The 17022-nt window shown below is 45.4% G+C and overlaps 1 protein-coding gene across 1 annotated transcript in view; it reads left to right on the top strand.

Moving 5' to 3' along the window:
* The window catches only part of PARD3B (par-3 family cell polarity regulator beta), a 354547-nt gene extending 339977 nt beyond the window's left edge, over positions 1-14570 (top strand). Inside the window, exon 23 of the mRNA XM_042822376.1 lies at positions 10226-14570. Coding sequence (XP_042678310.1) covers positions 10226-10583 — 358 coding nt within the window. The 3' untranslated portion in view covers positions 10584-14570. The remainder of the gene's footprint in view (positions 1-10225) is intronic.
* The last annotated feature ends 2452 nt before the right edge of the window (positions 14571-17022 follow it).

The following is a 17022-nucleotide window of genomic DNA, read 5'->3' as shown; positions in this document are numbered from 1 at the left end:
AAATAAGTCCTGCTGAGTCCATGATGCTGCCTCTGACAGGAGCACCACATGGAAAAAATCACACAAGTCTGCTGATGTCCTGTTATCTTCCCTATTTGATAGCATTGCCAGGACTTTTACTGCTGGAGAGGAAAGCAAAGAAGAGAAGAGTTGCCAGGCCAGGAGTGAAGGACACAGCTGGTATTGTTGGATAGGAGAGCGTGCAGAAGGAACTACTGCAGGGAAGGAAGGGGAAGGGAGCAGTTACAGCAGTGTATGTGGTAGCAGTGCCATGTGTGCATCTCATCCACAAGCAGCTACTCTACAGGGCGTGCTGACAGGCTGGTTGGGGAACCAAGCAGACTCACGGCTGAGTCTCACCTCTCTACTTCTCTGACCAGGATCTGATGTGCCAACCCCTCCTAATCTGAACAAGTCAACAGCCTGGCCCAGGCTTCCATCTCAGAGAATGGTGAGGGCTTTGTAAATAGAGGAAACAATTGAATGATAAGTTCACACTTCAGCACGCTGCTTAACAACCTGATAACAGTTAATTACATACAGTATTTTTAAATGCAGCAACAGGCAGATAACTCATGCAGAGATGGAACACAGACACTGGGCCTTACCACTGAAGGTTAACCTCTTACTGCCCACATCCCTAAAGAGGCCTGCAGCCTGCAGCACCCGCTTCTCACCAGCTTTGAACGTTCACTGGGCAGCAGGGACTCAGGGACATCCCCAGGGCTTTTCCTCAGCAACAGGTGAGCACAGAGCTGGAACAAGCTGCTCTTAGCCCATGGCACTTGCAGAGCCCCTCTTTGAGCAATCCGTGTCCTGGTGGGCAGGGAGCACAGGGCGGTAAAACATAGGATGTCTTCACCACAGCAGCAGGTAGCGTGTGTCCAGTCAGCAGTTGCTGTGCTGGCTGCAGCTGCACTGATGTTAGTGTAACAGTAGAAGCTCTTAAGGAAGAAGCCAGCATAAACACAGCTGGAAGGGGCTGCAGTCACAGGGCGCTCGTGGCCGTCTGCGTGTCTCGGCAGCTGCAGGCAGTGCTACTGCTCCCTGGGCACCGGGTGGGACGTTTCCGTCTCTCCCAGCCCTGTGGGATTCGGGGGTTTGACCCTTGTTATTTAAAGCTCAACTTCAGGACGTCTGCTGTCAGAGCGCCTGCAAAGTTTGTGACTTAATGCAAGTCTAATTAACTGATTTGCCTATCCAAACCTGGAGATTTACACACTTTGGTAGAGGCAGCTGTAAAGTTCTAACTTCAGCTGTTTATCATGCCCTGAGCCTTTAAATCTCAATTATTAAAGGTGGTGTTTAATGGCTGGCTGGAAAAGGGGTGGTTACCAGAGTGTTAATGGAGTGCTGTGAGCCAGGAAATCTATAATCTAATGCCTGTATAGAAATGAATGGCTCTAACAAAAGCGAATATAAGGGAAGGGGGGTGGGGAGGCTGTATTTACTGGCTGCTTGTGCTGTTTAGGAGCAAATCAATACGTGAGCAGTAGGGGAACAATGGGGATTGAAATACTGCCTGAAGAAACCAATAAGAGCTGCTTGTTTTTGAGGTCCCCCTTTCCCCCGAAAGCAGGATCTTTCTTCTTAGGTGTTGAACATTGCTTTACTGCGAAGCGGGAAGAAGAGAATAGCATATCCCAGCGAGTTTCAACAGAATGTCTGCACCTAGAAACAAAATGAAACAGAGGGAAAAATAACCAGCTACAGTCAGTTTCAAAAATCATTTCCTTCTTTTATTGAAGCATGATTTTACTACCCAGTTTGTGCCATCGGAGGCAGAATTGACAGCCATGCTTCATCATGGCAATGGGAGAAAACGCTGCAAGGAGTGCTTTAATTTAAATGAGAGATGCTTAAAAAAAAAGGAGAAGAAAAAGCCTGAACGCTTGATAATAACATTAATAACCAGTTCTTACGGGTTTTTACTAGCCCACTAAAGATCAGACAGCATGTTAAGATCCCAGCAGCTGAATAGTAAAGCCCCAGACCAAGGTTGTTATTACTTAGGAAGATTCTTTTAAATGACTTTTGTTATTTGTTGAAAATCATTTTAACAGCACAGCTGAATGATCGCCATGCTTTTAAATTCATTCCAAGTGAAAAATGAGAACAGGATAGAATTTGGTTTTATCTGTCTTTGAATGCACTTTACAAAATGTCCTGGGTAGCAGCAGTCATCAACAGGATGGGCTGACGGAGGAGGCTTCCTTGTGGAGGGGCTCTCCTGGGCCTTTAATTTTTACTCCGATAGCCTCCAAAAAAGCAGAGTCCTGCAGAAGAGCTTAGGGTGAGGTGAAGAGGTCTAGGATGTGTCTGGGCTCTTGCACTGCTGTGCTATGCTAGTGGAGGAGTCTCACCTCTCAGTGCATAGCTGCCTTCCCATTGGTTGTCTGCTTTTTTGGGACAATAGCTCTTCTTGTGGCTCTTCTCATGGCAGGGTTAGCAGGTCCCCACATCCGTTGGAGCTAATGTACAGTAACGCATCATAAATGTACCTTAAGAGAGATTTCATTAGAGCATCTCACCCTGGTGATGGCAGTTCTGCACCTGTTTGGTGCTTCTTTGTATTGGTTTGTCTGCACCAAGATACAGAACGTTTGAGAAACCTAAAGTATTTGCTTCTCTTGCTGGCTTAAGACCCTTAGAAAGCTTTCTCCCCTCCATTGCAGCTTGGTCTGCATCATTTCAGAAATCCAGCACCAGAGACCAAAGGCCAAGAACTATTTTAGTTTGTAGCAAGAACTTTCGGCGTCTGCTGATCTGCAAAACAAAAGACCAAAGAGACCAAAATCTCGTCCAGGTCTCTCCCCAACAGAGCGTGGGGGTTCCTGAGCAACAAGCATGACTGCTTAGCATTGAGAGTAGGTTACCAATGCCAAGAGGTTAATGACTCGCACAGTATTATGTTGTGTTGAATAATGAGTAACATATGAAATGAGACATGTTGTAATGACTTGCTGCTTAAAGTACCAATCTCCTAAACATCCCCTTAAGCTTGAAGAGGTCACAGAATAACGATGTCTTGCTCAATAGGTGCTGCTTTATTTTATGCTTCCCGATAGAAGAGATGTGCCATGCCTGAGAGCTTACAAACAAAACAAGTGGTACACTGAGTAGGAAGGATTATTGGTCTGTTTGTTTTGAATGCTTATTGGGCATTTATAGAGCACTGGCGAGGGTATTCGGGTTTTGTTGCTGTTGATTTGAGTTCTTTAATCCTGATTATCACGGTTCCCATATTTGTCGGTTGGATTTAGGGAAGAAAAGAAAGGAGAGCTTTGCCTGCAGGATGGGATTCTCAAAAGCTGGTCAGATCTTCTGTGGAAAATAAACTAACGCTGGAGCAAAGGAGCAGAGGAGCAACATGGCTTTGTTAGTGATGGGAGGGGGTTTAATTAAATGGCATTCTAAACTGTGATGTTAACCAATCTGGGGCATAGTCTGCTCCCTTAGGGATTTAGAACAGTTAGCTTGCTTGTGTGCAAAATAAACTGTTGATGCTGTCGTAAGAAACTTTAGTAATCTTACAACAAAGTATAAAACCTGTCAGACTACTGTTTGCCTATTTTGCAGTTGTTTCTGCAATATACTCATCTGTATGGAAAGCTGGTGTCTGACTAAGCTTTGTGCTTGGTCCTGAATATAAAGAGTGGAACATCTGTATATCTCCAATTCCCAGTAACTGCCCAGGGAGCTGCTGGGTCCAACACCTCTCAGAATCTTGCCCTCTGCACGTAGAAAAGAAGTCTGTTATTCAGTCACTTCAGGGCTAGACTTCAAGTGGAGTAATACAAACATGTCTGTACACTTGCATTCCAGGACTGGGGTGCTTTTACTGCTTGTTTCCAAATATTCAGAGCCACAGTACTGTAGAGAGATATGAGCTGTGCACATAAGTTCTTATGTTCCAGCCAGTCAATACCACTGTTAAACTTGGCAAAATCTCTGCAGACAAGGGTAGAGCATCAGGCTGGAATTGCATCTGAAATATGCTTTTACTTGAATTTCAAACAAACTTATATGGATCTTTACTTCTCCAAATCCAAAACAAATACAATTCCTTTAAAAAGGAGAGAATTTTCTGCTCTTTTTTTTTCTCCCAGTAATGCGGATCATGAAGTGATCATTATTTTTATGGGACTGCAAAGCCTATAGAAGTCAAAGCTATGTAACATACATTGCAGAGCGTTCTGCTAATCCTGTCCAACCACAGTCGTGCCTGGCCCAGGGATGAGGGTCTGGTAACTGGAAACTCGACACTGAAGGAATTCCAAACACAGTCCTCAAACTAAAAACAGCTCTCTCCGCATGGCATGTGTTACATGAGAGCCAGGGATTGTGCTCGTTTATGTTATCTGATTTTTTAGCCTTGCGTTGTCGATGAAAGAGCAGGAGAAGAAAGCACCTCCACCAGCTCAGCCCATAAATAATCTGTGTGTGGTGTGTTTGAGGTTAGCATGGCAGTGCTAGGCATCTGCCTTCTGCTGAGAAGAGCAAGCCGCTCTCTCAGACAGCAGCCACAGAGCATTTCCTTCTGCTGTGGATTCTTCCCAGTGCTAAGATACCAAATCTGATTTCCTGTGGCTTTTTAAATGCAAAATCCATCATCGGCTATGGGAAATACTGGTCTGAAGCAGCAAATATTAGTTATAGAAGTATATCACCTGTTAAGATGTAGAGAGAAACTTCACTGAAGCTCAGAAGCATGTGGCAGTTTTTTTGCAACCTGCGATGACTCTTTGTATTTTTGTTAGTTATATGCACACTGAATATTAAGCAACAGGACTTCTCAGTGCCACAAACAGCACTGCAGCATCTTTAATGCTGTATGTGGAGGGGGGGAGGACTGCATGGTCTTTTCAGTCGGTTGTTTTTAGCATCCGTTGAGAAGAGCTGTATAAAGACACAGTAATGCATTTGATACTATCAAATTGTTTGTCTGCATAATTTACTTCTTACATCTACTCCTTTTTGCTTTAAAAGTAGACCCTCCTGGCTGAGAACAAACAACATGCAAACATGATGCATACAATAGAGTTCTTCAGTGAGAATCTGGACACAGATAGGACCTTGTTGCTTTCTGCTCTTCTTTAATCACAGCCTGAGCTGTGAAGCCATCACCCAGAGTCTCTCTATGTCTTGCTTAGACATGAAAGAGACTGCAGCCAAATGTGGGCTTTCCGTTTGCCACTTAGTCTGTGGCTCTCTTTGAAGTTTATTTCGAGAAGTACTCCCTGACAAAGTAAGAAAGCAGTTTTTCATGTGAGATTATATCCCTTGCAAAATATTCGTTCAGCAGCTAGACGGAGGCAGTGATGTAAGAAGGGAGCATTCCCTTCCTTGCTTTTTACCAGGTACTAAGAGTGTGACCTCTGTGATTCTCCCTATAGAACAGAGGCAAGAAAAACTCTTTTGTCATGATGAAATCCAAACCCCCGACATGATGGGGCACAGCATGAACAGCCAGATTGTCTTTTTGCTTTCCTTTGCTTTGAGATAACCCAAGCATGTGTCTTTGTGGCTTATGTTAAAGGTGACCTGCAAATGGGGGTCAACATTGAAACATGGTAAACTTGAAATGAAATGTGCTTTTTTTTTTTTTTAAACATTAGGTATTTAGGCCAGTCTACCCTGTGAGACTCTTGGCAGCTGAAGTATTACTGAAATGGGTTCTTCAAAAAAATGGAGCTGCAGAAAGCAAAAGCTGTTTTAGTTGTTTTTTTGAAACTTACAGATACCCATTTGACTTCAATGACTAAATAACATTTTGAGTAAAAGAAGCCCCTCCTATGTATTCTGAGTCCTTTCATTCTGTTTTAAATAATCCCAGAGGCTCTCAAAAACTCTGCAGCAAAGCCAGAATATATTAGATCTTACATGCTTTGTGCTTGGAAGGTAAATAAAGTGGAGAAAGAAAAGCAATTTCAGACGTTAATTGTCATAGAGGAAATAACAACGGGTACTGTTAATTGAACGTCATCACAGGTTACCTGAGTTACTTGACAAAGCTGCTTTGTGCTCTTAACTCTCGAAATGGATCACAGCTCTTACCTGGTCAAGTATGTGGAAGATAAACCAATAGGGCTGCTAACCAGCACATGAAATGATATGGCCAAACATAATTGCTGCTATCTGCAGTTTGTGTGATCTGTGCTTTTACTTCACGAGGTATGATTTCCTTGTGACAAACATAGTAAAGGGCACCTTGCCAATGACATAGGGAAGGTATTTCCTCCTAGTTTTGCTCCTTTCTTGAAGTTGGTGCTTCTGCCTGCCTGCCTTCCTCTGCTTCCTCTGCCTAGCCTCTGCTTTTAGACTCACACAGTTGAAGCATCTTCCATTGAAGGGCAGCAGAACTGAACCATCAGCAAAAACACTTTTAGAGCTTTGAGATCAGCTCCTTCCCAGCTTGTTGTGTCAGCTTCCCTGCCTTCTGCCTGCCATTAATTTAACTGGATCCACAGGTCAAACAACTGGCCAAAAATCTGGAAAACAGCTGAGGGTCAGAGCAGCTCCTACACAACACGCCCTGTCAGAGGGCACACTCCGGGCCTGGTCCTTTTGAGTGGCTGGACCTGCTTGACCCAATTTGTGGATTTTTGATCACTCCCATGGGTCACTGATTTTCCACTTGAGGTTATTGGTTTGACCCCCAAACCGTGGGTCACTTGGGAGGTGTGATGCAGCCCTGTGAACTCTGAACTCATCAGGAGCCTACAAAAACAGCAGCAAAGGGAAGAGGAATTTCATTAAGGCCTCTTCGGAGGTGGCAGTGTCTGCCGAAAGGAAAGGCGGGGGTTGTTTTGGCTCTTGAGGAAACAAGCGTAGCATCTACAAGGGGCTGCCAAGAAGAAAGTGTTTTGCTTGGTTGTTACGGTGATTACTTTAAAGGCAAACAACAGCATATACCTTTACACCATGAGCTATCAAGCAAAAATGGCGTTGGTTCAGAGGGGCCCTGCTTGTTCTGCTTACTGCTCCCAGCCTCCCAGACTTGCTCCTAATGGTGACAGCATTGCTATAGCTAGGCTTTGGCATCTGTACGTGTTTCTTCTTCCTCAAGAAGACTGATGGCTAATTTGAAGCACTTGGGAAGGGAAGGGCTGTTCTTTCCTGTATCTGAAGACATGTCAGGTGGAAGTTCACGGCAGAGACTCCTGAGGCTGGTGGCTTGTGCTGTGAGCAGCTCCTTAAAAGCAGACTGCAGCAAGCACAGCTGATAGGTGGGCAAGAATGGATCCTTAGGAAATAAATCAGTTTCAACATGCTGTGCTGGTCATAAAGAGGACGAAAAGCAAAACACCATCTTCGGTAGCACATGCCCTTGCATGCCCAACACCCACTTGAGTCACTGGGGAAATGAGCTGCAGAGGGTGGGACAGTCATGAGGATCTCCTTCATGAAATTTCCCCTGGTCATGCTGTTCAGGAGCTGGCTTGGGGGCAGAGTTACCAGAGTTGCCTGAGCTTTTGCTCACAAGATAGTTCCAGTAATCATTGGTTAGATCACTGGTAATGTTATTGTCAAGGCTATCGAAACAAAACAAAACAAAAAACAACTTGCATGCCACGTTCTAGGGCTTTCCATGCCAACTGGATTTGAGCCTTGTCTCTTAGCACAACCCCTCCTCCAGGTGCTATCCCAAATTCTGAGGAATGCACTCCAAAAATACAGCAGATCTGGGTGTTTGAGAGGAGAGAGATAGTCTGAAAGAAAACAGTTTACATATTTCTATATTTTCAAGAAAGATTATGTCTTTCATACACGGTCCTCTGCAGTCTACCTACACAACAAAGGGTGGTGTAAGTGTACGAATGGTGGATTTTGTTTTATAGCATAGCACAGAAAACCCAATGGCATGAGCTCAAGCTGCTGGATACATGCTTCATGTCTCTGGCACACTTGTACCCTGGTACATCTTCGCTGCACAATCCCAGGTCGAAGCTGCCTGCATGTGCTACCCTGGGCACTTTCTTCCAGAACTGGCCTGCCTGAGCCTTCCTGGCAGTGGCTCTGCTGGGAGCTGAGCAGCCTGCTGGATTGCAAAGCACATCTCACTCTGCTGCCACATACAGGCTTGCCCTGCAAGCTGAGGGATGACTTGTGCTGTAGGCTTAGAAGATGCTGTGGCTCAGTCCTGTTTTCTGCAGTCATTTTGGTACTAACTAATCTTGATTTTGTTATTTTTGAGTAATTCAATGTAGTAGTTAGATCTAAGTCCAAAAGCTGCCTGGCTCCTTGGTGAATTCTAGGTCAAGTTCCAGGTTCAGTCCCTTCTTAATGTGATCCACAAGAGCTTGGTTGATTACAGCTGCTGATGAGAACATCTTTTCAGATCTAATAAACAGGATCTTGAGCATTACCCTTAATTAAAAGGTGATGGCTGTAGGTTTGACGTTTGTTCCTCTTGGTTTGCTGCTTGACACAAAGCAGTTCTGAACATTGCAGAAGCCTTTTGTGATTGGAAGCGCATTTTTATGTACAGAAGAATTAACAGCTGAGTGGGATGGCACTGACTAGCAAACAAGCCTTCATATGGAAACACGTGGAGCAAATCTTTGGCCTGCTGTAGAAATTAGGCTTGTTGCAAGGCGTAGGTGTGTGAGCAGAGATAGCAGTTGTCTCAACACATGCGGCTAAGAGTCCTTTTAGTATCTCAGAGGGTGGCTTCAGGCCCTTCAGCACTTTGTCTGGACTGTCTCACAAAGAGAGAGAGGAAAAAAAAGTCAGGAGTGCCTGTCTTTTATAACATTCTGTTTTTAAAGCAAAAAGTCTCTGGGGAGCATGGGGTCCTAAAAGTCCAAGGCCTGGAATTCTTCCTTTTGCTCTTTCCATTTTAAACAGGAAACATTTGCACTAAGTTATTCCATGGAGAGAATTGTAGGTTCATTTCAAGGCAGATAATGTTTGTTCATTGCCTGTGTCCATGATTTACCCCATGGGCTTAAACGAGTGCAGCAGAAAACCACATGTTTTGTTTTACTTCATGCAAAACAAGTTCCAGTGGAGTCTGGAAGCCCAGATTAAGTAGGGGAGGCAAGCTTGTAAAATCTGTGTGTGAACAAAAGAGAGGCATTGATGAATTGTGAGCACCTGATCTGCTGTACCAAGATGATGACTTTTTAAATAAATCTATGGAAAGACTGTTTAAACAGTTCATGAGTTTAGTCCCAAACCCACAGAGCAGGTGTAATTGATTTATACTTTCGGCCCCTGTTTTGGGTCAAAACCCTGCCATCTTCCTTCAGCTCACACTTGCAGAGGGGCTGCCTGTACAGTCAATGGGAGGTTTTGCCAAAGTACAAAGGCATTTGCAATCAGACTGGCAAAACCTCCTAATTGAGCTGAACTTTTGTGGGTGCCCTGGTTGACATGTCTGTGAGAACAATTATTTTTGCCATTTCAAAAGTATCACAAGTTAAGCTGTACTAGGAAAAGATATTAGTCCTTCATTAGTGCAAATCATGGAATTAAGATGCAAAAAGCTACAGAGAGGGCTCCGTGGCACATCCTCAGGGATGTCATGTTCACATGTTGCTTTCCACGTGAACTGGAGCTTGTCAGATCCATACTGATGCAGACAAGTTACAGACAGGTTACAGAGCTGTTGTAATATCAGGCCTTCCAGATCACAAGAGTGTTTTTTTTAAACCTCATTGGCAGCTTGCCCATTAAACACAGGTATTATAACCTGACATCCCTAGTGCTTCTTCCAGGAGTTCCAGTTTTTCCAACTATGGTGTTTGGAAAGCTTTATGGTCTGACGTGTTAGGAGAAAAAATAGTGGGAAATGGCTTGGAAACCATGAATATTTGTACATGTAAAGCTTATGGGATTTGCAGACTTGCAGACCCAACTCATCTGTTTATCCTCAGGCCAGATAAGATTCAGTCAAACATGCATTGTTTAAAGGAGCTTTGTTTCCATTATGGCAAATGCATCACAGGAGGCTGACTTTGGGAACCGAAGGGCTCCAGTGCTCCTCCATTGTAAAAGGGCTGCGATGTGTGCTGGACCCTTCTTCCAGCGTCCTGGGTGTTGCAGACTTTTGTAGCTTGCAGGTGGGAGGCTTGGTATCCTTCAGAAGTTCTTTTGACTCATTTGGACCTGTCATGCTTGAGGTGGCATTTCCTTTCCCAAAGTAAACAGACTGTGAGTACAATAACATGTCACTGAGCTAGTGCAACGCTTTTAATGGGCTTTATGCTTTCCTCTTCAGACGTGGACCTGCAGAGCCACTGGAATATTTAACAGGGCCGCGAGTGATCTACAAAGAGAGAGATCTTCCCTACTACCAAGGAGGAGGACAGCCTGTTGTCCACCCATCTAAGGGGAACTACATCCATGCACCAGACGCAAGAGTGGCAGAATTGAGATACCCCCCGTACTACCCAGCCCAGTCCATCCCAAACCAGCATAAAGGACCCTTCCGGCAGGACGTGCCACCTTCTCCTCCTCAGCCCCACCGTGCACCAGCTTATAATGAGATTATCCGACACCGTGGGACCAGTCCAGACCAGTACCAGTACAGGCAACAGGATCCCAGGCAGAAGAACCCCATGACTGCAGCTGTATAGACACACACTGGACTTGCCAGCACAGCCCTGGAAGAATCCTGTTGGACATCGACCCTTTAGAGTTGTTCACAAGCATGGCTGCCTCTGCCTGTAAGATTGGCACAAGACCTGGAGTCGTTTGTACTGAGCTGGGCTCAGCATAGGTGCTTTCTGACAGGTGAACTAGAGCCATGAGTGGTACGATGTATTTTGAGTATGTGAGGTACCAGACAGTTGAGTATTTTTAAATTCCTTTTTAAAAGTAGAAAGTGGCTGCTGGAAATGAAGCGCAACACTTATTACACCTCAGGGCTATTTACCGAATCTGGTTACACCAATACAGTACATAGCTGTCTGTCCAGCAGCAGTATCAACAGTTTACTACAGAGCTCTGCTGCAGAGCCTCTCAGTGAGAGCACAGCGAGCAGTGTGGACTTCTCACGGGGATCTTGTGGGATCAGCTGACAGGGGCCTCACAGAATCAGCAGCCATGTTCCAGTCACATTCAGACCAGCAGCACTGTGTGCTAAGGATGCTGCAGTTCCAGATTTGTATCCTCACATTTGTCTTCCTCTTTTTGTTTGATAGTGGCAGCATTAATCTTGTATCCTTACCTTTTTTTACAATCTGCCTAGCAAGGTTCTCATCTTATTGCACCTGCTGCATTTGGAGTAAGGCAAAAAACTTTATCCACCACATGTGGGCAGGCTCAGAGGATAAGACAGCCATCCAAGAGGTGTATGCCGAGCAATGCGTGTGTGTTTGTGAGTATTTCGTAGTCACATGGTGTGCACTTTTTAAAGGTAAACTCCAGAAATCAGATCCTCAGCTGCTGTCAGTGCTGCTCCTGAGATTTCAAAGGAACTAGCCTGCGAGTCATGGCTGTGGAGGTAACTGTGGGCATGGAGTCCATGACTCAATATCTATTAAGCTACTGTGCCAGGTGCTGCTTTGGATTGGACAGGGCGGCCTAACTCCTGCCCTGCTCTGGCCAGGCTGACAGTCAAGTGCTTGCTGGCAGCATGCGAGTCAATGGTGGTGCCAGGCCAGTGCCAAGTGCCAAATAACCCAGGTTCCTGCAGCGGGGGCCAGTGAGAGAGGAGATTTTCACAGTGAGAGGTGAGGAAAGAGACAATGAAAGCAATAGGGAGATCTTCTATACCCTGGGCCCATGGAGGAAGAAGAGCGAAGAGCTGTAAGAGTTATTTGCAAAAGTGCATAGGACAAGAGCGGGCTGGCAGAGCTGGGGGTCGGGAGCGCCTGCCAGCTCTCTGCCCCATGCAGCCTAAGCTTGCAGTGCTTGCCCTGACCAAGGATTAAGCTCAAGGATTTCTTTGATGTCTTTTTGATACCTTGATATGAAACACATTAAATCATACAGGTCACTTCTAGGCATTAAATATCACAGGAAGGATCGCATCCCTTTCCTAGAAACCCCTGGAAAAGGCCTCGTTAGAGCAAGAGGTCCACAAGGCACAGGGCAGGGCAGTCAGTGCTCTTTCTGGGGCCACAGCTGTAACCCCTGGTAAGGATGAGCACACATCCCAGTCAGCCCAGTGCTGCCTGTGTACTGCCAGTGAGAGGTTGGTGGAACTGGAGCACTGAGTATCTGTGCCTGCCCTGCTGGCCTGCAGGTTCCAGTGGCTGTATTCACACCAATCTCTAGCACTGGCCAGGCTGGAAGCAGCGGGAAGAAGCAGCTTTGGGGTGGTGGAGAGGGGGCACGTCTCCATGATTCAGCTGCGGGGCTGGGCTCCCTGGGGCAGGGGCAGAAGAGCTCCAGATCCAGTCAGGAGGAAGCATTGGTGGGAGGGAGAGCAATGCGACTGATCGTGAAGTAAGTATGTTCAGTTCGTGCTCCATTTCTCCCTGCCCTCTTCCCTAGAAATGTAGGAGGAAAAACCTCTGGAGGGAGGGGTTGGATGTAAGGCCGAGTCTCTTGGCACTCTCCATAAACAAGGCACATTCCCCAGGGAAACTCTGCCTGTCGCATACGTGCTGTACGCAGCCTTCTCTGAAGAGTTTGAGATGCTGCAGGATACTCAGCCAAGACTTGGCAGCCGCAGGGTAGATGCTGGTGTTATGAAGGCCCGCTGAAAGTGAAGCGAAAACAAATTAAAATACTTTCCTTTCCCTGCTTGAAATACAACCGCTGATACATTTGATCCAGCTGTAAAGAAACTTATATATTTGCGACAGTGGCTTTATCAAGCCAGGCCACAATTAAGAACAGCTCTGAATATAAGCTACTGCCTTTATAAATCACTCTCAACTAACCCTTCACATGGCATTGCAGCGCAGTGAGCAGAACTTATTTACAGTATTTCAGGAGCCAGGGCCAAATAAAATCTGGATTGAAGCAGTTTCTGGGTTATTTATAGCCTTTGGAGGACCTGTATAGTTGTCTCCCCATAACCCGAATCTCTCCTTAATGGCTCCCCCTGACTGCATCAGCTCTGCTGGATGAGGTGGTCAGACCGAGCGCACACCTTCAGAGCTGTTAATCTTACCCAACGGGTTATTAAATGATGTTTCAGTGTGAGATCAGTACAGAGCTTCTTCCAGGAAAAAAGGAAAATGAGCTGCAAGCATAATATATAGATGCACCCTACAGGCGAGGAGCTAAGATGGAGCGGCAGGCTGACCCAGCTGGAGGACAGGACCCAAAAGTATTGCAGAGCCTCCCATCTGTCTCTGGTGCCATTGTTCTGCGAGGAAATTGCCCTTTGCAGGTTTAATATCTGCTAGAGGTATGGCTTTTTTTAAAGTATAATGTGTAACTACAGTATATATAGTCAGCTTCTCTGCAGTGTAAAATGTATGATTTTAGCACCATATTGTGGAAAAATATGTACCGTGCAGAATCCACGAGGTGCTACAACTGATGGTTGAAAATACGCACTTGCAAAAATCCAAAAGAGCCGTTAAGTAACAAGTTGTTCTTTTCCCCATATGTCCATATGTTTGGGAAAACTACACGTCTGAAGCGTTCTTGACACGTAATCGCCTCGCGTTCCCTCACCCAAAAGGTGCCAGTCCGGCAGCAGCGTCACCACCGGGGCAGTGGTGTGAGGGGAGGGCCGCATTTGCAGCAGGAGCAGCGTGCCAGCACTGCTCCTTAAGGGCTACGACGGGAGGGCTGCTGGAGGCTTTGCTTTCCCGAGCTGGGGCGTGCAGCCGGCGGCTCTGGCCCTGGCCTGTGGCCAGCTGGGCCCCGCAGATGAAAGATTAAGAGATACGGAGAGAGCCTGTGCATTTTTGCAGTGACCACCCACTAGTGAGCCATGTCTTGGCCTGAGAGCAGACGTTAGCACTGTGATGCGGCGTGAGGCAGGAGTCTCTTAGCACCCCCTGAACGTTGTGGAGAAAAGGGGAGCAAAGCATGTCAATAATAATTTTTTGAAAGGCTCCTGCTTTGAAGAACTGCGTGCAGCCTGCATTCCAATTCGCTCCAGCTTCTTGAACAAGTTTCACACGCTGCCTAATTTTTTTTTTTTTTTTCACAGATGAATTGTGCTACCTCCTCCTCCCAGCCATTGCAGATTTGTTTATCAGAGTCAGTGCTGGGAGTGCATCCCACTGAGTGCTCCGCCGGGGCCACATCCTGGCGCTCTGCGCTGGGCAGGGGCTGCTTTGCACCTCCAAAAGGCCATACGCCTGTGCTTGCCCTCACAGAGTTCTGCAGAGTCCCTAAGCCTTACAAAGTGCAAAGTCGGAAGCACTCTTTACTGTCTGCATCAAAGAAAACACTTTTTAAGACACTTCTGTGCTATTCAGGAGGAGAGGGAAGTGTTTATGATCCTGACAATACCCATGAGTTTTAGTTAAATTAATTTCAAAATCACACGTGTTTGTTTTGGGGGAGAAATTCAATACACAACTCCTGAAGTTTTCTTTCTAGTACCACATCAAAGATTTGATCTTTTGGTACATATGGCTATATAAATTTTACCTGTTTTATTTTGCATTAAAATAAAGGCTTTAAGACTACGTATGACTATGGATTTACATGTCGAGTCTGTCTCTTATGTGCATCTACAAAGTCATCGTCACCTCTGGATGTGATATGACGGTAGAAGATGGTGCGTGGTCAGGTCGGATCAGAACTGGTAAGGTGATTTCCACAGAACAAAGCACCAACAGCCACGTGCTGTATTATAGAAAATACAATCACTAAGCTACCTGGTTCCTTATCAAATCTGCATTGTCTTCAGTTGTAGCAACGGAGTCCTGATTTCATAGCCCTGACTGAAAGGAGGAGCGAGAGAGAAGTCCCTTGCCAACTCAGCGAATTTCAGCTTAGGCAGCTGCACGCTCATTGCTAGAGCTCCCCAGGCAGTTTCATCTCGCCATCAGGCTCTTGCCTTCGGTAAGCACCGAGCTGTCCTGTGGCCGTGCAGGTCCTGCTGGCTGAGGCTGTATTTCAGCGAGACGGCTGCAGCGCTATCTGCCCAGAAATTTAGGACTCCTTGAAAGTTTTAAACAGGTACTTAACTTGAGGTACGTGGGCCATTTTGCCAAAGCTGATGACACAACTTTTCATGCTCCAGATTATGCACGAGCATAAATCTGTAGAATCAGATCTATGGTTTGGAGAGCATACTGAGATTCAGGCAAGAGTGTTATATTTATGTTAGGTGATGTCATTTTCAAAATAGTAGGTATTTAAGTGAAAAGTCACTGGAACACAGAGAAAGAAGAATTAGTCTTTCTGAGAAGAAAATTTTGCTGCAAAGAAAATGAAAGAGTAAAGAACAAAGTGGAAGGATAGAAAAGTACAGGTTTACAGAAATTGCAGTATGCTCCAAAACATTTTGAATGCAGACTTTGGCATTTATGGCCAAGCCGCAGTTCATAGGCAACTCTGAGTAAATTTTAGTCCATACTAAATTGTAATTCGTGTAGGCACCAATTTTTAAAGTTATTGAGTAATAATTTGCATTCACTGCTAAAAACTGGGCAGGTAAAATACTAATGCCTGAGTTTCTCCTTCTACTCAAGTTATACACAGTAGAAAAAGGCAAACTAAGAGTACATTAAAAGGTGAGAACTCGGTGATCAGAGTTTCAAAAGTGCTCTGGCAATTGGTGGCAAAGGGCAGCAAGGGAGAGCAGTACATGATGGCAACACAGCTGGCAAAAAGGGAAAGGGATGAATAATTAGAATGGGGTGGAATGGGGAGCAGGGTAGAGGGTCAGACCTGAGCAGGAAATAAGTGACGGGGAGGAGAAGGGATTATCTCCAACATGTGAAGTTTAGTGTCAGCAAGGAAAATGACTCTCCAATATGCTGACCACTGCTCCCACTTCCACTTTGCATGAGAGGCTTGTGACACCCACTAAGCCCACTGAGTCAGGAGCTGTTTGCAGCACAAAGCAAGTGACTCCTGACTCAGTGGGCTTAGTGGATAGGTGTCACAAAACAGAAGGAAAGAAGGAATTGAGGAAACGCATCAACTAGTATGGGGAGAGGAGGAGAGCCCCTGCTACCCAAATCTCCCAGCCTTCTGCCCACCTCCCTCTCTTCACTTCCCTGAGTACCACTGCCACCACCAAATCCTCTTCCTTCCCAGCTCTCCCTCTCCTCACAGACCCACCCTGAGCCACAAGTCCCCAACACCACATTGACCTTCAAACACAGCTTTGGCCTTCAGTGCTGAGAAGCCTTGAGCCATCTGTGAGCATAGGTAACCAAGACCAAGAGTTTTCCTGGCACCCAAAAGCGATACGGAGTCAAAGCAAGCAGCATGGAGCAGGCGTTCTCACATGGTGTGGGCTGGGGCTGAGCCGCCATTCCAGATGTGGACAAGTTGTGGTCACCTCTGAATCAGCTGCTTTGTGGCTATAGATTGCAGGAAAGATGAGTTTTATATCCACAGTCATTTGTTTGTCTAGAACAAGCCTTTGATGTGTTCAAAAGCTGTTCTGTTGCTGTCCTGGCACAAAATTCAGGTGCCAAAATTATGATTGTAGTCTTTAAAACAGAATTAATTCTCCAGGCATTCCCAAAACATACCTGACAAACTAACCCAAGCTGGTTACAGCAAAAGCAACTCGGAAGCAGAGGAAGCAGCCCTGCTTTGCTTTTCCAGAAGAATATCTGCATCTGAAAGAAAATAATTTATTGGGAAATATGTACAGTAGAGTAAAATTGCAGAATAAGATATTCAATGGGGATTCTATATAAAACCATGCCCTTTGCCTCTAGCAGGTCATGAATAAAAATGATATAAAGAAGAAATGAACACTCAATGTTTTATATTTAAAATATGTTTTGTGAGGAAAACAATGTGGCATAGAAACAGGACTGAAAGGTTCTTCAAGATAATGCCAGCAACTGCAAGATGTCAGTAGCATTGTCGTGTAATTTTCAAGGTGTGGGTTTTTAATTTTCTCTTATGAATCACAGAAGGCAGACGTGAAAGCTGTCATTAAAATTCATTACAAGAAAAGCAAACTTA

Source organism: Centrocercus urophasianus, unplaced genomic scaffold, assembly GCF_019232065.1.
Source record: "Centrocercus urophasianus isolate 14NV4802_14NV808 unplaced genomic scaffold, USGS_Curo_1.0 seq_20, whole genome shotgun sequence".
Lineage (NCBI taxonomy): Eukaryota > Metazoa > Chordata > Aves > Galliformes > Phasianidae > Centrocercus > Centrocercus urophasianus.
This window is presented reverse-complemented; position numbering and strand designations above follow the sequence as displayed.